At 40.5% G+C, this 23628-nt stretch overlaps 1 protein-coding gene across 1 annotated transcript in view; it reads right to left on the reverse strand.

The window, feature by feature from the left end:
* Positions 1 to 2000: 2000 nt before the first annotated feature.
* The window catches only part of BNC1 (basonuclin 1), a 29162-nt gene continuing 7534 nt past the window's right edge, over positions 2001 to 23628 (reverse strand). Inside the window, exons 2-5 of the mRNA XM_042475086.1 lie at positions 14217 to 14319; positions 11947 to 12182; positions 6455 to 8349; positions 2001 to 4033 (exon numbers count right to left, since the gene is read on the reverse strand). Coding sequence (XP_042331020.1) covers positions 3346 to 4033; positions 6455 to 8349; positions 11947 to 12182; positions 14217 to 14319 — 2922 coding nt within the window. The 3' untranslated portion in view covers positions 2001 to 3345. The remainder of the gene's footprint in view (positions 4034 to 6454; positions 8350 to 11946; positions 12183 to 14216; positions 14320 to 23628) is intronic.

Consider the following 23628-nt stretch of genomic DNA (forward strand, 5'->3'; position numbering starts at 1 on the left):
AGCAGAGGGAGCAGGCCTGTTGTAGACACTGGAGAGCACTTTACTTCAACTGACTCCAGAACAGTCTGTTGGTTCTTAAAATCAAACTTTTTGCAATGCCAGGCAAATGGCCAAAACAGACTTATTGAGTTGCCACTGGATTCCTGGTTCTGCAAACCTGATGTGATTTTCATGACTGGGAGTACTGTTTGTGGAATCTCTGCACTGGTTGCTACAGCCTGCATCTACAATGCAGGAAAATTCTGAGCCACTGCTACTCCATTTGCTATTTAGACCCAATTCTTTCATTATGAAGCTGAACAAATAAAATGCTTTTTGTGTGAGCTTTTAGGCAGAGAATGTGTCTCTGAGCATTTGAAAGCCATACTTTTGGGGGCTGCACTTGTCTATGCTGTGTGTTAGATGTCCATCAGTATAGCATCACAAACGGGGTTGGACTTCCATTTAGATGTGTGTTTCCTGATTTGTTTAGTTTAATTATAATTACATCAGTGAATGACCCAGGAGGGATCACAATCACATAGCACTGCCACAACTTTCATTCCCACTTCCACATCCTTTGCTCCTTTTGTCTCTCTCCATGACCAGAGCTGGTAATTTTTGGCCTCCCAGATGCTATTGCCTTCAATTCTGATCATTCCAATAGCTATGCTGTCTAGAGCTGATGGGAGTTCCAGCCCAACATCTGGAGGACCACTCATTCCTCACACTGACCAATGATTTCACTTGTCTCATAACCTGCTATGCCCTTGTGTAAACTTCATACAAAGCTTCCTATATGAGTTTGCAGCCCACACAGTCATGGTAATCAATGGACAGGCTCATTTTGATATGGCAAAATCAGCATGATAATTAACCCCAGTTCTCTTGATGATGTGGCAAACCATTGTTTAAATGGCCCCTTCTCTGTTTATCTAGACCAGAGGTGGGCTTCTTTTGTCCATCTGCCTCTTGCTGGACTACAACTCTAATTCTTCCTCATTACTGGCTATGCTGATCAGGCTGCTCAGGGGAGCAGTTTAATGACATCTAGAGGTCTACAAGATGCTTGCCTTTGATTCAATCAGAACTTAGAAAAGGTATTTTTTAGGACTAGAGTTTCCAAGATCACCCAGCTAGGCTGGCCAATGGTCATCTGAGAGCTGTAGTACCTTTTCCAAGCTCCCATCTAGATCACCAGGCAGCCTGTGACATGGGAAGTTCAGAATTTGGATGTCTAAGCACATAGTAGTTGATTAGGGGAACTATTATAAACCACACAGTGGATTTCTCACATATAGAAAATGAATGTGGGCTTTTCTCTGCCCAAATTCTGACCCATCAAATACTCCACGTCTCAGCAGCAAACATACAACTCATCTTCCTTGTGATATGATATTTGGTTACAAAAACTCTCAAACAGAAGGAATTATATATGGAGATATGTGAATTGACTTCCTTATATACATTACTTACCATTCCAGGAATTAAATCTACTCAGTCACCATCATATGACAAAGAAATTACTGAGAAAACTAAAACTGAGCTAAATTGTAACATCTGGGAGGTGGAATCCTAGAAACCACACAATACTCTGAACACTTTGGCTTCGTATGTACAAAATGTGCAGTCACCGTCATGCTTGGATATCACAATGGATGAAAACTTTGAATAAAAATAATAAAATGTATCAGTTTAGTCAATGGAAAGAAGAAGTGGTTTTGTTTCAGCTATTCAAAACAACTTCATTGAAGACACTGGCACATCATGTACACAAATACAAGAATGCAATGAAGTGATTACTAATTAAATATGATAAAACTTAAGACCAATTTCATTAAGTGCATAGAACATAATGCAAAATACTGGTGTTTACAGTGACAAAGATAGTTAACAGCATTATTATTATATTTATATCCACCACTGATATAACTTAAAAGAGTGTTAACAAAACCAATTATTTTTTTGATGTTAGTAAAAAAACCCAACAGTGACAAAGCAAACCCAAAATATATGTCAAAGTATTAATCCTTTAACTCCACTCATTGATCTCATGTTGCTTACTGTCCGATGCTGAAAAAATGCTGCAGTAAGTCTTTTTCAGCATGTCACTTGTTTTTAAGATAGCGACCAAACAGTGCAATTAAAATACAGATTGCATTGTTAAAAAATGTCCTGCATGTGGTTCAAAAATCTTTGGAAGCATCTGATTAGCTTTTACATATTACATACTGATGAATTTCAGAGGCCCCTAAAGTTAACTGAGAGTCCTTTAAAAAAAAATATATCAAAGAGAATATTTTCTGTTCTTTGCAGTTTACTCTTTGGGCCTAGACCTCTCATTATATTTTAACAGTACAGGATGGCTCAGAAGCGAGTTCCAAGACAGACCCATGAACTGCTGAGTGGCTTCGGCGTCGGGCAGTTCACAGATCCATCTCAGAGCCAGCTCCATCATTCACTGAGACATAAACGTTTGCATGCTTTTTTTGTGGAGGGGAGGGAGAAATGGGACCCTGTATTTTTCAAATGTTGTCAAAATAATTCAAAGCCACCCACAGTGAACCTTAAAATAATCTGTAATCTAATAACATTTTTGTCAAGAACTCCAGAATATTTTTAAATGAATAGGTTTGGTTTCTGGCATTTGATAACAGATTACACAGGGAAACACAACGTATGCCGTAATGCAGTAAAGTCAACATGGAGGCAGAGTCAACATGGGGGTGCCTTCTGATAATTGCATTCATGTGCACGTTTTCAGCTCCCTCTTTGTACCATTGCATGGCTATCATCTATGGAACAAAATACCACCTGAGGACATCAGGACATGTGGTTAAGTTTTACTGTATATTACAGAGAGAAAAGGGGAAAACATGTCACAGGAATGCCATTTTTGGATGGAAGCTTCCTCTTTCTAGGGTCTCAAAAGTGAAAGGTCCATGTCCAAGTCCCCTGGTTCAACAAATGGGTACAACTATATAATCTCCTCCCATGCAACATGTAAACAAAACATTGGAATAATATCTTCACTGCATCTCATACTGCAAAACATGAAGAGCACCTTGAGCTTTTAACATCATTTTGTCCTCATTTCAACATTATTGCATCCTTTGCATCTATGTCTAGGTGTAAAAGCCATTCTATTATTATTATTATTTTACTAAATGGTGCACATTTTTAATCAGTGAAAAAGCATAGCTTGTGTGTACACAGAAGCAAAATCTTGCCTTGTTTCTCCAGTAGGCCCAGCAAAGAAGAGAGATCTTACTAGAATGCCGTTTTTGTTTCTTAGTTTTTTGAAAGAAAAGGCTGAAATGCTTGACTAAAGAAGGTCCCCTGGTTAGGCTAAAGAACTGTGAGATATTATTGTAGATTGTGTGTTGACCTGATCCAGCTCTTGTGTAAATTGGGATTTTGACTGTGTCGGTTTCTGCTGCGAACAGAAGAAAACATTGTGTTGCAACCTGGGACTTTGCATTTATGGAGCTGACGGAGATGCACAGTTTTGTAATGGGCTCTGAAAGTTCCTTTGTTACTGTAGCTTTTTTGGCATATATCACAGGTAATTGGCAAACTGGAAGGTAGATTTGAGAAGCTTGGATCTGAGTTGTCCATCAGAGAATAGTCTTGGTAGAGTTCTTCATTTGGCATTAAACATGTACTTTCACAGCTTTCAGCACTGTCCTCCAGAGCTCCAGGATCATTGTCATCATCTCCATCTGAATCCCAAGAAGAATGAGCACTGCTCTCTGACTTGACACTTGATGTAGTGCTTAAATCCAGAACGGCTCCATCATTTATTGGATCATAACCATAGCTCTTGGGAGAAGGTTCTCCAATCTTGCTCATTGGGAAGACCAGGCTGCCAGTTCTGCTCATTCCTTTAAAAATGACAGACGTCTGTTGTCCAAGGTCTCTTTTCAATGAGTCATCAGGGATAGCTTCTTTTGCAATGTCCTTCAAGAGATATGTTTCATTGAAACGGTTCTTCTTGATTTCCAAGGGATCTTTGGTTAAAAGCTTATGGTGAAGGTTTAGATTAGAGCTGTGTCTAGAGAAATAAGAAAAAGGATAGGAATATTGTGTAAAGTCAATGCTGTTGTCAACTGAGAAGAAGATGAATTGTAAATGGCTGTGCATAAACCCTTACTCTTGCACATGTCCCAGTTCTCATTTGTGAGATGTTGAGAGAGCTTGCATTTTTGGGCTCCAAATCTTTTGGAGGCAGAGGGACTATGAGGAGCTGTAAAAATGGGGGTTGGACAAGGACCAGAGGCTGGATTGAATGGACACAAAATACATATGCATTTATTATTGAAAATGTATATATTCCTCTAACTAGGAATACAAGGAATGCCAAAATGAGGTATGAAATTTCACTATGGCTACAGTCTTAAACACATTTGCTAGAGGAGTAAGCTCAATTTAACTTCATCTGTCTTATTTCTGGTGATAAGAAAGAACAAATCAAAATAAATTAATTTATGTATTAAGTTGGAAACTTGTCAATGAAAAGGGGCAACTTAGCTGAATTAATTTTTTTCATAACAGTGGTTAAGTTAGAAATTCAGCATCCACATTTCTTCCTCATTAAGCCATTAATGAAGTTATTAGGGACATATTCAGACTGACTGAAAAGTCACAGATTTTGTCTCTGTTTTTTCGTTTTATATTAATATATTTATTCAATTTTATACTGGTATAAAAAGTTCTAATTGTACCAGAAGCAGACAGAAAGTGTTCTGGGATAAACATAATGTTTATGGATCTACAAAATAAAATTGGAAAGAAGAGGAAGAAAAACTGGGACTTTGGTTTAATTAATAAAGACTTTTAATAAGTCTGGATGTGTTCTTTATTAATTACACAAGGATAACAAGACAGTAAATTTTATATTATCCAATTAGTTTCTTTTAAACAAAACCAAACCGATATATAGTTCTCTTGAAGCAGTGTAAAACTATTTCCCTCCCTTTGGCCCTTGGGGATTGGGGAGTTAAAAGGTTAAGATTACAAAACTCAAACCACTTACTCAAGAGTATGTCCAGTGGGATAAGTTAGAGTAAAGGGGTTTTGCATTCTTGCTATGACTGCACTCAAACTGGAGAGTCAATCCAGTTTGATGCCACTTTTAACAGTCATGGATCAATGCTATGGAATTCTGAGAATAGTAGCTTTGTGAGATACATTTAGCCTTTCCTGTCAAAGAGCTCTGGTGCCACAACAAACTACAGTCCCCAGAATTCCATAGCACTGAACCATAGCAGTTAATTGGATTATTTTTGCAGTGCGGATGCCACCTAAAGGCCTGAGCAGAGGGATCAGGAAAGCACGGATTGAGCCCTGCCTTCCTTGCCCTGGACTGGTGCTCTTTCAGGTTAGTCCCTGGGTTGGCACAGGCACAGGCTGGCGTTCATGCATGCATCCCCATGGACTGATGCACCACTGCATATCTTGTCGGCCATCAATCTGACTGATAAGTCTCCCAGTCACTGAGTCTGGCATGGAACCCATGCAGCCATATCCCTCATTTCCATATCAGACGTGGTAACTGGAGGTGGCTTCTCAGTTGGATCAACTACCAGGAAAGTAAATAGCACTGGTGGTGGTGGCTGTGACTGTCTGTATAGCCCAGTTTTGAGGCACAGATTCTTTTAGAAACTCTGCACAACACCAGGGGTTATTTACAGTAGAACCAGGCTGAATCCTCCCTGTTTGTGTTTGGACAGGCAGGATCAGGCCCGATCCTGCCCCAGAGGTTTTGGCCTGTGTAGTCTAATCTAGGGGGGAGCTGAGCCTTCTGGATGTGCACACAACTCCCTAGTGATCTTTTCCCACCCCACTTCTGCAAAATAATACAGAGTCATTTTTATAGAAGCCAGACATTTTCTTATATATATACAATCTCAAGGATCTCAGACAATTATAGAAATGATTGAAATCCATGTGAAGTAAAGGCCAGAAGAAGAGGAAGAAGTTGTTGTTGTTTAAGGAAAGGCATTTAGAACTGTTTCCTCAGTGGCTCACCAAACTACAAGCCCCAGGATTCCTTCAGAGGAATTCATGGCACTTAAAGTGGAATCTTACCACCATAGTTATGCAGTATGAAAGAACTCCAGAGTTTGCTTGAAAAAATATGAGATACACTTAAATACATATTAAATGCAGATGCATGTTGTGTGTGTATGGAGGGATGGGGGAAATAATACCCCTTTCTTTTTCCGCCAACATAGTCTCAGAGAAATGAGATCATCAAAGCCTCACTGAATGCCTTCTAGTTGAGGTGAAAACTAAGGTCTTGTTCAACGGATTTCCATTATTGCTGTGTTCCACTAAGGCATGGAACATACCAGATGACGATATACAGAAGAAACCACAATGATAATTTTCAAATCAAATATCAGTTTAAAATTAGGCTCCAATGTACATTTGGGTGGGTTTTTATATACAATATACACAATCTTTTTCTTACCTGTCTCGACTTCGACGAGAAGGAAAAGCAGCATTACAACCCTGAACTGTGCAAATGTGCATTTCTTTTAGGTGTACGTTTTTGAAATGCATTTTCACACTGTAAGGGTTTTTAAAGGTCTTCTTACAGATGTCACAGTGAAAGCGGCTTTCTCCCTTTGGAAGCTCCAGTGCATGCTGACTCACATGATCCATATCTTTAAAAGCTTCAGAACCAGGAATGGCCACATGCCGGCTGGAGAGTGCACTGAACCCAGCCCTACTCAGCAAGTGGTGCTGCAATTCAGAGAAGTCATTCACAGGAATCCTGTAATTCAACTGACCCTTAATGTAATCATCAGGTTCAGTGGGTGCTTTGATGCCATCACTTTGCTGGTTTGAATCTTCATGTACATTTTCAGTAGAAACTGTTTGTAATAATTTACTTAGTTCTGGCTTATCCTTTTTCTCAGAGTAATGCAATTCATCCACTTTGATGCCCAGGTTATTTGACTCCAAAGATTTAAATGATTTTGGTTCTCCGACCTCAGAGAGGGATTTCCATGATATAACTGAATGGGGCTGCTTTTCTACTGAGTGGTTCATATGATGTTCTGTCCTAGATTTGTGCATCTCGACTTGCCCTTCACTTACCACCTGTGGAGGCATGTCATCTTCTGAGCTGGCAACTTCATTTGTTGTTCTTGTGGTTTCAACAGCTCCTTTCTCTATCTTGATGGGCATGCTAGACTTGCGGGATTTCTTCTTGGGCAGCACATCAAAAGGTGATTCATTAGAAACTAGTGGTTCAGGTATTGAGGAGGAAACCAGAGGGAGAGAGGGAAGGGTACCTGGTGTGTTTGCAAGTTCAGCTGGAGTGACTGGACTGCGATAGAAGGGAAGAACTGGTTGTACTGTCTTCAGGTTTGGAAAGAGAATACCATTTTGTCCAGCGCCATGAAAACTTGGTTGCACTTTTGATTCAGTACAAGAACTTCCATAGCTGGGAATGGATCTGTCAGTAAAATCTGTCCTTTTGTTTTCTTCTAGTTCAGTGATGGTCAACCCATTCCTCAAATCTTTGTCACGATTGTTTCGGTTCATGGGCATGTGAAGCCTTGGATTGGGATTGGCACTGTGGCGATTTCGGCTCCGTAGGGAGCTAAATACCATGTTGCAGCCTTCAATGGTGCACTTATGTTTAATTTTCAGGTGGACAGCATTATAGTGGATCTTCAGAGTTCCTTTGTCATAAAATGTCTTTTCACACGCAGTGCAAAAAACACGCCCTTTCCTTGTTCCAGTCCCATTTTTCTCAACAGATTTAATTTTACTTTCTGGGGACACCTGGCCCTCTTCGAGCTTTGTGTCTTCATTTGGGGAGTTCAAGTCCCTTGGGGAAACATCCTGCTCTGGTTTCAAAGTGATATCCGGGCTAGTTGCAGCCTTTTCCTTTTCAGCTTGAAATGAAGAATTGGACATTAAGAAGGTGTTTTCTGAAAACTGGGTATGGACATCTTGTTTCAGTTCATTGTTATTTTCCTGAGCTTGTTCGATCAGGAGCCTTTCAGGGGGTGAACCTATCAGGGGTGGAGGTACAGGACTAAAAAACTGAAAAGGCAGCATGAAAGCCATGTTGTGTACAACATTCTCAAAGTGATGAACGTTCACAGGGTTAATTTTGTCTAAAGAGGCGGAGAGGTTTGCATTCCTCTGATTGCAGCTTTCAATGAATGCCCTTATATCCATATTAGCTGATGTTGTAGGGATGATGACAGATTGCCCCTCTTTCTCTTGAATCACCATTAGCTCTACGATGGACTTTGTTTCACCAAAACGTAGAAACTGCTGCAAAGTAGCCAACTCCTCTTCACTGGTCATGATGCTCCAGTGATCCAGGACCTTTCCAGAAGCATCCTTTCAAAGACAAAAACCAAGAGCAACTTAGAAGAGTGACACGGACAACTAATTGACATGTACACTTTAATGCAAAGTCTTCCAACTTCCTCAGAAATTGTTGAACTTCACTCCCCACAACCCTAATCTGAATGGCTAATATTCAGAGTTTCTTGGAACTGAAGTCCAACAAAATCTGCTGATCCAGACTTAAGAACCACTGCTTAATGACTTATATTCAACTTGCACCAGAGCTGCTTCTAGGCATCCTCTTTCACACCAGCTATGTGACAGTGTGAGGCTGCTACTCTGTTAGTGGCATACAGTGATGTACATTAACCTTACCCAAAGGCTCTTGGTTCCGGCATAAAAAAATAAGGCAATGGCCAGAAGGAAGCTAAACCGTTGCTAAACACTTGAGAGCCACAAATCCACACCTATATTCTGCAAATGTACTTCTCAGCCCTGTTCATGGTCTAAAATGAAACTTTACACCTTACAGATGTTGTTGAACTGAAACTCCATCATTCCTGACCATTGGCTCTGCTGGCGAGATATGATGCGAGTTGCAGTCCACCAATATTTGAAGGGCCACATGATACTCCCCACCTCTGCTCTACAGTGTGGGAACCATCCTGCCCACAATTTCTAAGCAGATGGAATACAGTGACATATACTGGACCTTCCACATTTGCTGGGATTTGAGGAGCAGGACTCCTGTGAAAGTGGAAAAACCACAAACAAAAAAATACTTTTTTAAAAATTTGAAAGAACACCTCTCTAGGAATCTCTAGGTTCTCCAGTGGAACTTATGGCAGGGACGTAGCTAGGATTTTAGGAAGGGGGGGGGGTCCAGACTAAGTGCCACCATTATAATGGGGCTTGGGTGCCGTGGCGGCGCAGCAGCACACACCATTCATTTTTCTAATGGGGGGGGGGGTCCGGATCCCAAGACCCCCCCCCCCCGGCTACGTCCCTGCTTATGGTCAACATTCATTGGAAGCTGACCACAGAATCACGCTGGTGGATCTACAAATGGCTAGAGAAGTATTTTCTTTAGGAATCTCTAGGTCTTCCAGTGTGACTTTATGGTCAATTTCTGACAGTCATACTAGAGAACATATTAATCAGATCTGCAAACGCCAAAGCTGTATTTGTGGATGGTCAACTGTACTGTATTATGATAACAGAGGTGCTGCATAACTATCATGACTAGCTGACACCAATATTTTCCTCATCATGAGTGTTTCTAATCCCAGGTCCAAGTTGGTGGCCATCATTACATCCTGGCAGAGCAAATGCCACATTTTAATTATGCTTTGTGAGACGTACTTATATTTCTCTGAATTATCCAGTGGGAGAGGAGGAAAATCTCATTCTGTCTTAGTGTCATCCAATTTGGGTCCCTACAGCAGGCAGCTTTGTGAGATACCTGTGGTGTTTATGTAGACAAATCAACACACCATCGCTACAGTTGAGTGGGCAATCTTACGATATATTACTTGTCTCTTTCAGTCAGCCTATCATTTTTAGTTCCTTTTAACAGACCACTAACAGAGGAGTGGAAAGTATTTTGCAATTGCCCCACACAAACTAAAATATGCAGCACATGTAAGTACGACGTGAAGAGTTGGGACAATCAGAAGATTTAGCTCCTCATTTAAGTCAAGTATTCTTTCACTGCAAGTTTAATAATCTTCCAAGCTACTAAGATCAGAGAACAAATGAACCTGCATCGATCCTTCACCAGTGTTCACAGAGCACAGCTGTAATTACACTAGAGTGTTGGAGTTCTTTCAAACTCCAGTCATACCGAACTTTTCCCAATAACTACAATAAATATTTTATCACAGAACATGTATTTGATGGCCTACTGAGAGTTTTCACTGGGCATGCAAGACTTTTATAAGATGATGAAGAATGTATCGTCATCAATTTTTCATGCAAAAGAGGTCCAAGGTAATTGAGTCCATATTTTTTTAATCCTAACACTAAAAAGCAAAATTATCAAGTGCCATTAAATATTTATTTGTGTCATAACGTAAATCATAATGTTGCTTTACATTAAAAGGAGAGCACCGGCTGAGAGGCAGGGTAACTAACTTCTGCCCTTGATTCTGGCAAAGTTCAAAATGACATCAACAGATAAATATATTTTGCCTGTCTATATATGGTATTAAGTTTGTAGTAGGTTCCAGATCCTGCCTGATTTTGGAAGCTAAACAGGGTCAGCCCTGTTTAGTCCTGGATGGGAGACCACCAATGAGTAGCAGGTACTGTAGGCTATATTTCAGAGTAACTAACCACCAAACTACCTCTGTGTATTCTTTGCCTAAGAAAACCCTATAAAATGCATGAGGTTGCCATAATAGGTGACTTGAAGGCAAACACACAAACACACACAGCAAGTCTTTGCTACAAATGGCTGGCCTGCTATGGGATTGACTGCAAAGATTCCAATTGTTTGGGAAACCTAAGTTCTCAAAATCTTTCCAATTATATCCATGACCTGCCTGACATCCATCTAGCATCTGGTCTTCCTCTCTTTCTATATTCCTCCACCATTCCTAGCATTATTGACTTTTCTTATGAGTCATGTCTTCTCATGATGTGGCCATAGTACGACAGCCTTAACTTGAACTTCCTCAACTTAGATAGTAATTGTTGTTACTTCAAGTCCCCCCCCCCAAGAAATGTCATCAGTCTGGTTGAGATTAGCTAGCTAGGTAGTTGTTGTTGTTAAGTGCCTTTGAGTTGATCCCGACTCATGGGAACCCTGTGGAAGAGACATCTCCAAAACTCCCTATCCTCCACTGATCTGCTCAGGTCCTGCAAATTCATACCTGCGACCTCCTAATAGAGTCCATCCATCTATCATGCAGTCTTCCTCCCTTTCTGCATCCCTCTACCTTTCCTAGCATTATTGTCTTTTTTTATTGAGTCATGCCTTCTCATGATGTGGCCATAGTATGACAGCCTCAACGTGTACTGCCTCAACCTAGATGCACATAGTTTCATGTGGTTAAAGTGACCATTTGGTAAGATGTGATGTTTTCAAAGAAAATGTATAATTAAAATTAATTTTTAAAAATCTGGGGCCTCTCCTTTCTCCTCCCACTGAGCCTTGCCCTACTGACACCATCTCCTCTGCTGAGCTCCAGCATTTTAGAGGAACACAGTTGAACACCACAGTCCATTTAGGGCTGGAGGGCGGAGTATAAACAAACAAACAAACACAAATAAATAATAAAAGGCAGATGTTTGGGGAGTAGTGGTGTCACCTGGTGCATCCTGCACCCAGCGCACCCCCTAGTGATGCTCCTGTCTAAAACCTGGAATGGATTCACTACACAACTCTCATGGAAGCTATGAGCATCACTGTTTTCCCTAAAGGATACCATTTGGCTTTGGCCCACCTGCTAGTCATTCGTCCCCTGCCTTCCCTCTGAGATACCTGATGAACCAATAGGAAAGCATGTAGCTAATGTGAAATGAGGCCAAGGGCTAATGTGAGGCACAGAGGCCACAAAGACTACATGGTACCACCTTGCTACAGCCTCCTTACTAGAAGTAAACACAGACCTGAACTAGCTATAATGTGACAGATGAAGAACTTACCTGTAAGACATATCCACGAATGTAGTCTTGAAGTGTCCAGTCCAGAGCATGGAGGATGTATATTACTTCTTCTTGCTTCAGGACACTGAAAAGACGATCTAAGAGGATTTTGAGACGGACTGGAACTGCTTGTGTTCCATACAGCATGAGGCTGCTGATATCAAAGACCACATTAGACTGGACTATTTCCACTTGGCTTGTCGAATAGAGATGAGGGGTCCTTAGTTTACTTAAAGCTAAAAAGAAAATGAAAACAAAAATGTGAGTGACAAACTTGTACATTGTTAGATATGACGCATTAAGAAAAGTGAAGATGAAAACCACTGAGGTATATAGGGAGATCTTATAGCACCTTTGAGACTAATTGAAATAAAGAAGTTGGTAGCGTGAGCTTTTCTAGCCTACAGTCTACTTCCTCAGATGAGGTATTAGGGAATACTTTTGATTATATCATATACTAAGCAGTTGGTTTTTAAACAGAGAGCAGCATTAAGAGCTGCTCCCATACCAGTGATTTTCTTTCTCTATAGGTCTGTCAAACAAGGGTTATACTTTAAATAGACATGAATCATATTGCCAGTCCCAACTAGAGTCAACCCATTCACTCAATGGCATTTACCTACATGTTGACACACACAAAGGAATCACTGGGTCTCCTCTAGTTGGAAACATCCAATAGCATCCAGATGATAGTTACATAAACTGAAATATAAACCCATAAAGAAATATAAATACTAAACCTACCTAAACCAGTATGAAACCTGAGCCCCATTGACTGGTATGGAACTTAGTTGCACCTAACTTTCTGAGAAACTGTCCACTGGCCAACACACAATAGGAAATCTTAGGTCTGATTTGCAATTTCATTCATTAGTCCATTACCAGATTGACTACGGGATCTGGAAATGATATGGAATTACTGCTTGGAGCGGTGGTGGTGGTGATGGTGCGTCATGGTGCACTATAACCACAATAACACTCTCCATAACACTCTGCAAAAGGGACCAGAGAACAGTGGTAGAGCATGTGTTTGGTAGGCCAAAAGTCTCAGGTTCAATCCCTAACCTCCCCCATAACATCAGGCAGGGTCTGGGCAACACAATTCTCTACTTGATCCTGCTGCCAAGACAGATCACATTGGGTTAGATGGACAAATGCTGCAGCCTGAGACCATGATAGGTGAAGGAGTGTCTACCCATGGCCTGAGATTGCCAGAATCTGAGAGCTTCAACAGAGCACTGTGTGTTCCATCATCCTGAGATGCAGATACCTCAGATGTGGAATACCCTCCGAAGGAACCAGGCTGTCTCCAACCATGTTGAGTTTCCACTGGGTATTCAAAACTGTATTATTCTCTCTGGCCTTTGGTTTTTAAATTTGGCATTTTCAATTGTTTTAATTTGCTTTTAAAAATATTGTAAAATACACACAATAAATTGGGGGGCCTTGGTGGACAAACAGAATAACTAATAAATATTTTAAGTAAATAACAATAAAATAAATGTCATATAAGGCAGCTTTCAAAGTGCCAGAACAGTTCATATACTTAGCCAAAGTATAGGCAGGAAGATTAAAAAACAAAACAAAACACCTTGTTTTGGTGATCAAACTGGACATACTTGGACATGTGGGAAATGGTCTGTTTTGGCCATAGGAACCTAACAGCAAAGGCCCTGATGATACACAACAGAACTCTGATAATGTATTAAGAAAAAGTATATTTGAGAGACGTGATTTGAATTGCTTGGGAGCAGAGGATACTTATTCTGGCTTTTATCTGAAATGCCGAAGAGCATGGATGAAGCATGAACAAACAGTTAAGCAAAGCACCCTCTGCCCCAAGAAATCCAGATCACCTCTCTCAAATATGCTTTTTCTTAATAAGAACTTAATCTTAATTAAAAACTGCTTAATAGGAACTCAGTTGGAGTTCGGTCGAATGTCACCAGGGCCTTCCCCAAGTCATTTCCCATCTTCAAGTTGTCCTCCCTTATCCCAAAAGTTCCTAAATTCTTATTTGTATTCATTTGTAACATACATTTCATAGACTCTGGTCTGAACTTATTGAATTGTGAAATGAAGTACAGTACAAATTCTACACTGAAGAAGACTTGGACAGAAGGGGTATCTGGCATTTTTTACTCATTTGAAGCTGCATTGAACAAATTGTTAATAAACTGAAAGCTGTATTTAGACATTGATTTAGTGACTTTGAGCTGCACAACCAGTTTGTGGTTAGAGAAAGTTTCCAATAAATTGTGGTTTATTACCATGTGCTACCCATCCATGCCGACACTGATCACATTGTCGCTGGTTTATTTTCCCTGGTTTAAAGCACTGACAGCTACAGTTCACCAGAGTGCACTGGATAGCCTGGAAGATCAAGAAACACATGAAAACATTAAGAAATCTGTAGTATCTTTACTAAGGACCAAAACAACATTCTCCAATTGTTTTTTTCTCTCTCTCATGTTTGGTTTGTAACATCTTGCTTGGTGAAGAAGCCCACGGAGCTTCAAAAAGCGTGCAACAAGTATATTGTGATTTTGGTTGGCCAATAAAGGTATCACTGATGGATTTTTGTTTAGATTAAGAGAAGTAATAGTGTCACTCTACTCTGCTTTGGTCAGACCTCACCTGGAATATTGTGTCCAGTTCTGGGCACCACAATTCAAAAAGGACATTGAGAAACTGGAGTGTGTCCAAAGGAGGTCGACTAAAATGGTGAAAGGTCTGGAAACCATGGCCTATGAGGAATGCCTTAGGGACCTGGGGATGTTTAGCCTGGAGAAGAGAAGGTTAAGAGGTGATATGATAGCCCTGTTTATGTATTTGAAGGAATGTCACACTGAGGATGGAGCAAGCTTGTTTTCTGCTGCTCTAGAGACTAGAACATGGAGCAATGAATGGAAGCTACAGGAAAAGAGATTACCACCTTAATGTTAAGAGGAACTTCCTGACTGTAAGAGCTGTTCGACACTGGAACACACTTCCTTGGAGGATGGTGGAGTCTTTGGAGACCTTCTTTGGAGGTCTTTAAACAGAGGCTGGATGGCCATCTGTCGGGGATGCTTGGACTGTGAGTTCCTGCATGGCAGAAGGTTGGACTGGAGAGCTCTTGAGGTCTCTTCCAACTCTATGATTCTAATGATTCTATGATTCTAAGTCAACAGGTGACTTGAAGGCACACAAAATCATGAGAAAAAAAGCTACAAGCTGCCTGTGAAGTTACAGAATGCATGCCAATTGCACACTGAAAATCAGGCTATGGGAATAACTTTGCTTTAATGCAGATAGCAGGTTAGCTTAGCAGCTGGCTTGTTCTAATAGAGCCACAAAAAGCCATAAATTTACTTTATAAGGTTCATTTAAGTGGGAGCCAAAAAGCCTGTTGCATTGAGCCAAGGCCTCTCTGACTTCATAAGATGTCAAATATAACTGGGGTTCAATTATATTACCTCACCGCACACCATGAGATGCTGCAGATTCCACAGACTGAACTGAGTTCAGCCATATAAGATAGTTAGTTCAGAATTCCATAAATAAAGGAGAGTCCATAAAGGGACACTTAACAACATCTAAGTGGATATTGCAAAGAGGAGTTGGAAAGTAGTTGTAAGAGCAGATACATTTAGACACAAGCTGGTGTTATGGTAAATATGCTTTTACTGTATTTATTTCATCAATACATATAGAGATATATATTCCCTGTCCATCAACTGCCAGGAATACCTTCTTTTGTTTTGATATGCAGTGTGATAAAATATTTCAGATATACCCAATTCATTTTTCAGCTGTCACTTCAAGGATTCTTTTCTACACAACTTGTTCATCTTGCTTGTGTATCCCGTTTACTACAAAAGATGCTGCTGGTTTGCCTGAGGATATACAGTGAGTTCTTACTTCACCTCAAGGATGGGCAGCTGTGTTAGGGACCAGTTTTTACCCCCAAAACAGGCTACACTAATAAATGTTCAGCTGCAAATAGACCAAAAATGCAATTTCAACGGGATCTCTCTTTCTCTCTCTCTTTCTCTGTGGATTATCAGATGGTTTTCAGTGTTTTAAATATGTTTTGGAGGTTGAGGAATGTTTTGATGAATAATGCTATTCCAGATTATATAGCACCTTTGAGACAAACTAAAGAAAGAAGTTGGAAGCACGAACTTTATCACATGGGGGAAATCCCATGCAAAAACAGGATTTAAAATCTGGAAAAAAAAAATCCACAAAAGCAGGTTGATATTCACACACATCGTTGTTAAACTGGTGTTAACCCAAATGAAAAGTAGACAAAAGCCACTGTTTTTTACTTTGAGTGTTTGCCAAAAGTAAAAAGGAGCAGCTTTTGTCTACTTTTCATCTACTTTCTGTTCGGGTTAACACCACTTTAATGACGACGTCATGTGAAAATCAACCCGCTTTTGTGGATTTCCCCCCCTGATGTAAACTGTCATTTCTGCACAGGATTTCCCCTGTGTGATAAACTCTATAGACTTAAGTCTATGAAAGCTGAAGCTGCCAACTTCTTTCTTTGGTTGGTCTCAAAGGTCCTACAAGATCTCTCTACATACTGATTCTACAGACTAACACAACTATATCTTTGAATTCCAGATTATGTTTGGGGAGGTATTTTATGTCTGGCCTTTCACTCAGGGGGCTTTGGGGACTTAGGTGGAACTTGTGGCAGAAAAGGGGGCTTGAGAGTGCATTTTATCCACCTTTCCCCTTAAGATCTGAATAAAGATTCCACCTGGAATAGTAGCCCAACTATTTATTTATTTCCCACTTTTTGCCTAAATATGAGACTCACAAAGGCTCACAGAGACAAAATTAACAACGGTAGGGGGGAAAAGGTACAGATACAAACACTAAAACATAATTTCAAAACACAACTGAATCAAAAGCAGTTAAAAACACAGCAGCTGCAAAGAGAAAGGATACAGGTTATAGAGATCAGTGATGCAGCAATCTGATGATATTTCCATGGGATGCATTTTTGAGGTGTCTGACTAGCCCTGGATATCCTCCATAAAGCAGAGGGTAAAACTAGATGCCTTAAAGGCACCCCTTCAGCTCAGTGATTTTATAAAGCTTGCTTGACTGACTGAGATGGATTGACATGACATGACTGGTAGGATTGACATGGAGGAATGTCTGCTTTTCCTGAGACAGTTTGAAAACTAATGTTTAATTTACTAACCACCTTCACTCCTTTGTTTTGTTTTAAGAACTTGGAGTATTGACCAGTCAGTTGTGTCTCTCAAATCATCAGAGAATACCTGAATTTTGGAAAGGAATAATTTATAACAAAATAATCTTTGAGTGAGATTTGCAAGTGATCTTCCCCTCAAGGACTCCTTCCACAGTATCTTTGGATAACAGTCACACATATACCCACAACCACACACATACACAGCTTGGAAGTACACTTTTTACAAACAAATTTTAGTTGCAATGTCTTACTTACTTTCCCTATTCTCAAAAATCATCTAAACAACTACTTTTAGTTACTTTAAAACTCTCTCTATTTCTCTCTCTCTCAAAACTAAACACATAACCAGGGCAGAAAATCTAGAGACGAACTAAAAATGACAATGTACTGAGCTAGCTTTTTTGAATTCAGGTTGCAAAAATGAGAGCTTCCTCCTCCTTAACTTTCAAGGCAAAGAAGAGTTCTCCTGTTGATTTTGGAGACTTCATGCACCCAAAACATACTTGCCTGCAATCATTTTTCAGATGGCACTGAAAAGATGCACTACACCTCTCTCCCTCATTCCTTAAATATTCAGAGCCCCTATACCCATACCCATGAGAATATATATTTGCTATTATAATATAAATTCTTTGGAATTGAGAATATATCTGAGTGTTTGACTCTTGTAGCATATAAGACAGCAGACTCTAAAGTAACTCATAGATTGGTGTCTGATAACTTGGTTCTAATAAAGATTTTATACTACTTTGGCATCTTTTACTAATGTACCAACCTGCCTTCCTGTAATTACTTTTTAGAATATTACTATATCATACCTTCCAACATTTCACAGATGAAAACTGGGATGTGTAGCCAAGCAACATCAGAGTATGGTCACGATGGCAAATTATTAATGAGGAAGAACAGAAAAGCTAAGACAGGCTGCCGCAGTTTGTTTTTGTTTTAGCCTCCTGGGAAGGAAAGACTTCAGCCCTCCTCTCCCCCCTCTCCCAGCTGAGTTGAATAGAATCTACTTTTGCACTCTGAACAGGGCCTGAACAGACAGGCCAAAATAAAGCTGTTTCGGATCACTTTGGAGGTATGCTCTTTAAATGCCATGTGCGTCCTAAGAGGCCGGAAGCTGTGACAAAGCCATGCTCCAGTCCTAAGGACTGGAGCACAGCTTTGTCGCAGCTTCTGGCTTCTTAGGATGCACGTGTCATTTAAACAGCATACCTCCAAAGTGATCCGAAGCAGCTTTATTTTGGCCTGTCTGTTCGGGCCTTAAGTTTACAGCAAGTGAAGTAAGATGAGAACAAAGGTGGAAGTGGGAGGAGGCGAGAGAAAGTGAGAAATTTTAACACAGCTGAAAAAGTGGAATGACAAAAGTTTAATGGGGACTGTCCAGGCCAAATGGGACAGTTGGAAGATATGCCTTTCCCAAACAGGTGTCCTTACAGTAACAGCTCTGTGCACAAATCCATGCCTGCATGTGCACACCTCACCCATCAAGAGTCTTGTAAGGTAGATCAGTCCCACTGTATCATCCCCACACTAAAAATGACTGCACACTCTTTCCCTGCTTATCCTTATCATTTCCTTCCACTGACTTTTAAAGATTGTAAGCACTTTGGGATGTTGTCCTGTCCACTGTCCTTTGTAAAGAGCCAGGAGTATTAGATACACGAACAAAGCACATTATGGTAGTTGTTATTGCTGCTGAGTGCCTTCATGTTGTTTCTGACTAATGGTGAACCTATTACGTGGTGTTTTTTTGGCAAGATTTGTTCAGAGGGGAGTTGCCATTGCCCACCTCTTAGGCTGAGAGAGTGAGAATTGTCCAGTGTCACCCACAGCGTTTTCATGGCTAAGCTGGGATTTGAGCATCCCAAAGACCTAGTCCAGCACACAAACCACCCCACCCCACTGGCCCTCAAATAAATACATACATTTTTGCCTGTTTTCTCTCTCAGCTCCACTTGGAACCAGACCCTTCCTGGCTCATCGAGCTCATCATTTGGGAAACCTCTGTTATAGCTTGGAACAGATACTTTGATGCAGGCTCAATTCATTATAGTTTTGCACTGAGCCTGGCCAAATCACATTTAAACAGAAACAGCTTTGTAGTCAGTGTTCAAAGGCAGCAAAGAGGAAGATCAGGCCCAGAGTCAGGCTTGACCAGGAGGACAATTGGCAGATTTGTGGGAGGCGCAATGGAAAACAGACTGTTATCAGGATCCCATCAGCTTCTAGATTAAGGTAGACATTCTTCCTAGAGTGCAATTTAGGTCATTAGAACACCCAAAGGCCAAATTCTTTCCTCTGTGTACATGATGGGAACAGGAAAGTGATTTACAGCTTGTGCTAACACATTGCCCACGAGTTTGGTACCTGCCACGCTGTAAACAAGACAAGGTGTGTTTTTTTCTCCCTCCCAGCTCTGGAATCTTTTCCTTTCTGTTTGAATTTAAAATGTTTCCTAAGAGTACTTTAAAATCTTCAGGTGTTTTTGAAAATTCAGAACCTTCATTTTTTTTTCTTACTCCCTATTTCACTAACGGAGTCTGGAACTACAAGTAATGTGGCTACGCACACCATCCAACATTTTACAAATGAAAACTGAATGAAAACAGATGAAAACATGTGTGGCCAAGCAACAGCACAATATGTTTAAGGAGTTTATCACACAAAGGAGATTGGGAGTTTATTCCGTGAATATCCCGGGAAAATTGCATAATTACGCAAAACGATATCACACGACGTCGCACAAAACCCACCATTAAAGTGGTCACAAAGAAGCATTAACACACATCTTTTTACTTTTGGGATTTCAGCGACAGTGCATTTCCAATATTACTTTATATGTGCAATTGCATGTGATAATCATTCGCACAATAACTTGCCATTTTCACTTTATTTGCGGGATGCTTTAGATGCACTTCAATCTCTCTTTAATGCCAAAATTAGCCCCAGTGTGATAAACTCCTAAAATGGCAAATGTCATTAATGAGAAAGAACATACAAGCTAGGAGAGCATGCAGCAGTTTACTTTTGCTTGAGTCTATGGGGAAGGATGAGATTCCACCTTGTCCTCTCCTCTCCCTCCAGCTGAGTTGAAAGAGCGTAAACTACTTTTGCATTTTGAACTCGGCTGGCAGCAACTGACAGAAGCTGAGGACAAAGTTGGAAAGTGGGAGAAAGGTAGAGAAAATGGGACATTTAAAAAGCAGCATAAACTGTGTGTGGACAGGGGTTCTCTTATGGGGGCACAAAATGAGATGGAGAAGTATATGTGGCCTGTAGGATGCCCCCTTCCCACTTTGATACAGAGGGTTGCTGCATCTTTCCACTGCAAATTTGTCGAACCATTCTTTAGGACCATCTCAGTTCATGGTCCTCACTTCAACTAGAAATAAAACATGTTCACAAAGCATGTGATGTAAATGTACATCCTTTCATCTATCCTTCACTAGGTGACTTCAAGAGGGGGAAAAATTCCCTAAACATGTTCACTGTACACTACACCAAACAGGTATCCATATATTCATCCCTTTTCCTTTCTGATAAACAGCCCCAAATATTGTAACCATCCCTTACTGCTCAAGTACCTGACCATTTTACTTGTCCCCTTTTCAAATCTACAACATCAGTATTTTCATTTACCTATCTGCCACAAGCTCAAGATCTCTTTCTTGGTCAGTCACTGCCAACTGAGATCCCATCAACACATGTGTGAGTTTGGTTATTATGAGCTTTCAAATAGATGCATCTGAGGAAGTAGGATCAAGTCTAGTAGTTTCAAACATGCAACGAGATCTCTTTGCATATAGATTTTCTAGACTAAGATGCTATGTCTTTAAAGTCTACTGCTTCATTCAGAGTTTTTTCCTCTCAAAGTAAAGCACTCTCAAAGAACTACTCTGTCTTTGACACTCTCAAAGAACTAAAGGGTTGTCAGAAGACTGGCCTTTGTAAAAGCCATGTTGATTCTTTTTCAGCAGGACTGGACAATATAGGCTTGATTTTTTCCCCCTTTAATAACACCATCCCACAATTTACAAGGAGCAGACATTAATGTAACTAACTTGTAGTTACTCAGTTCCCTTGTTAAAAATTGGTATTGCACTGGTTTAGGGGTCAGTCTTAGGAACATGTTCCATATTTTTGTTAGCAGATGAACAATTTCACTTCTGAGTTCTTGAAGAACCCTTGGATATATACCATCCTGGCCCAGCGGGTGGGTCATTGTAATTGATCAGTAAGTAAATTGCTTGTCATCTCTTGAACCACTATTTGCCTCACATCCTTAGAATTCTTCCTGAAAATATAATTTCAGGCCGAGGTACCTGCCCTATATCTTCTGCAGTGAAGACAGAATCCATTCTGCTCCTCGACAATCTCCTTATCTTCCTTTAGCAATCCTTTAACTCCATTATCATCCAACAGTCAACTGTCTTCCTAGTCTTTGCTGCTCCTGATGTATTTCAAGAATCATTTCTCATTAGTGAACCAGTCTTCAAAATCCCATTTTGTCTCACTTACTGTCTGCTTTCAGTTCTTTTTTTGGAAAGTTGACAACCTTTTTGCCTTTCTTGTTTGGACATTTGCATTTTCGAAAGGAAATTCTTGGACAGCTTCGAGTTTATTTGTTAACTTTCCTGGTAAGGGTTAATCTATCATTACGTTTTGAGGCAACTCCCTCAAGTGGCAGGTTTTGTGGATGAGCATGCAAGTAGGTATATCAGAGCTCGGCAACTTGTGACTCTCCAGGTGATGTTAGAATTCAGCTCATATGAACCCTCAACACAAAGGCTGATGGGCGTTGCCATTCACAACCCCTGGAAAGCCATAGAGTTCCCACCTCAGTGGAAATGGATCAGCATTGTCTATCCTGAGAAAGAAAACCAGCATGATGTAGTGGTTTGGGGTTTTTATTAGGATTCTGGAGACTGGGTTCAAATCCCTGCTCAGCCATGGAAACCCACAGAGTCATTTTGGGCAAGTCATACTTTCTCAGCCTCAGAAAAGGGCAATAACAAACCTCCTCTGAATAATGACAATGACAACTATGGTTGCCATAAATTGGAGTTGACTTGAAGGCACTTATCAATAACAGTCTATTCTAATCATAGAATCCTAGAGTTGGAAGAGACCACAAGGGCCATCCAGTCCAACCCGTTGCCATGCAGGAACTCACAATCAAAGCATACCCTACAGATGGCCATCCAGCCTCTGTTTAAAGACTTCCAAAGAAAGAGACTCCACCGCTCTCCGAGGGAGTGTGTTCCACTGTCAAACAGCTCTTACTGTTGAGGTGGAATCTCTTTTCCTGTAGCTTGCATCCATTGTTCCATGTCCTAGTCTCTGGAACAGCAGAAAACAAGCTTGCTCCATCCTCAATACCCCTTCAAATACTTAAACAGGGCTATCATATCACCTCTTAACCATCTCTTCTCCAGGCTAAAGATCCCCAGCTCCCTAAGTCTTTCCTTGTAAGGCATGGTTTCTAGACCCTTCACCATTTTGGCAGCCCTCCTCAGGACATGCTCCAGTTTCTCAACATCCTTTTTGAATTGTGTTGCCCAGAACTGGACACAATATACCAGGTGAGGCCTGACCAAAGCAGAATAGAGTGGCACTATTACTTCCCTTGATCTAAACACTATACTTCTATGAATATGCATCAATTCATCAGGGTTTCAGACAAGAGTCTTTCTCAGCCACGGCCACAGATAACCAGGGACTTTTGCACACAATCTGCAGAAATCTGGGGATTGGGCACACAAACTGGATACACAGTAGCTCTTCCCTAAAGTTAAAGTACAGGAAGGAGAAAATACAAAATAAATAAATTAAATAAAATCCTAATCTGATGTGAAGCACATAGTTGTAGTTTGTGCAATTCCATACATTCTAAACTCAGCCGCATGGAATACACACACAAGATATTATCTAGAGTGTTAAGTGTCTTGCACAATAATTTCATGCAATTTCACACCACCAAAGGCAATTACACAATTTAAAACAGAATTTTAAAAAAATCTTCTGTTGGGCATCAACAAGACAGATTTGAAATACACTTCATAAGGAAATGCCACACTTCTTTTCTAGCAGTTAGGACTAGATGTTTTGAGGAAGGTGAACAGTTCTGTTAAACATGGCCTCAATCTAGGGGGAAGAATTTTGATATCCCTATTTGTTGGGAGATATGCTCTATTATTCTTCAGTGGTGCTATTTATTCTGTGACATATGTGTGTGTATGCCTTGCAGTCACCTGTCAGCACACTCACCCAAATCTGACCCCATGAATTTCCTAGGGTTTTCTCAGGCATACTGAATACTGAAAAGCAGTTTTGCCAGTTCTTTCCTCTGACGTTGGTAGTCTCCCATCCAGCTGACCAGGCTTAGCTTCCAAGATCAGTCAGGATCTGTTGCCTTTAGGGTATTTAGGCAGGGAATTCTAACAGAAGTTAATTCAGGCAGG

Source organism: Sceloporus undulatus, chromosome 6 (genome assembly GCF_019175285.1).
Source record: "Sceloporus undulatus isolate JIND9_A2432 ecotype Alabama chromosome 6, SceUnd_v1.1, whole genome shotgun sequence".
NCBI lineage: Eukaryota > Metazoa > Chordata > Lepidosauria > Squamata > Phrynosomatidae > Sceloporus > Sceloporus undulatus.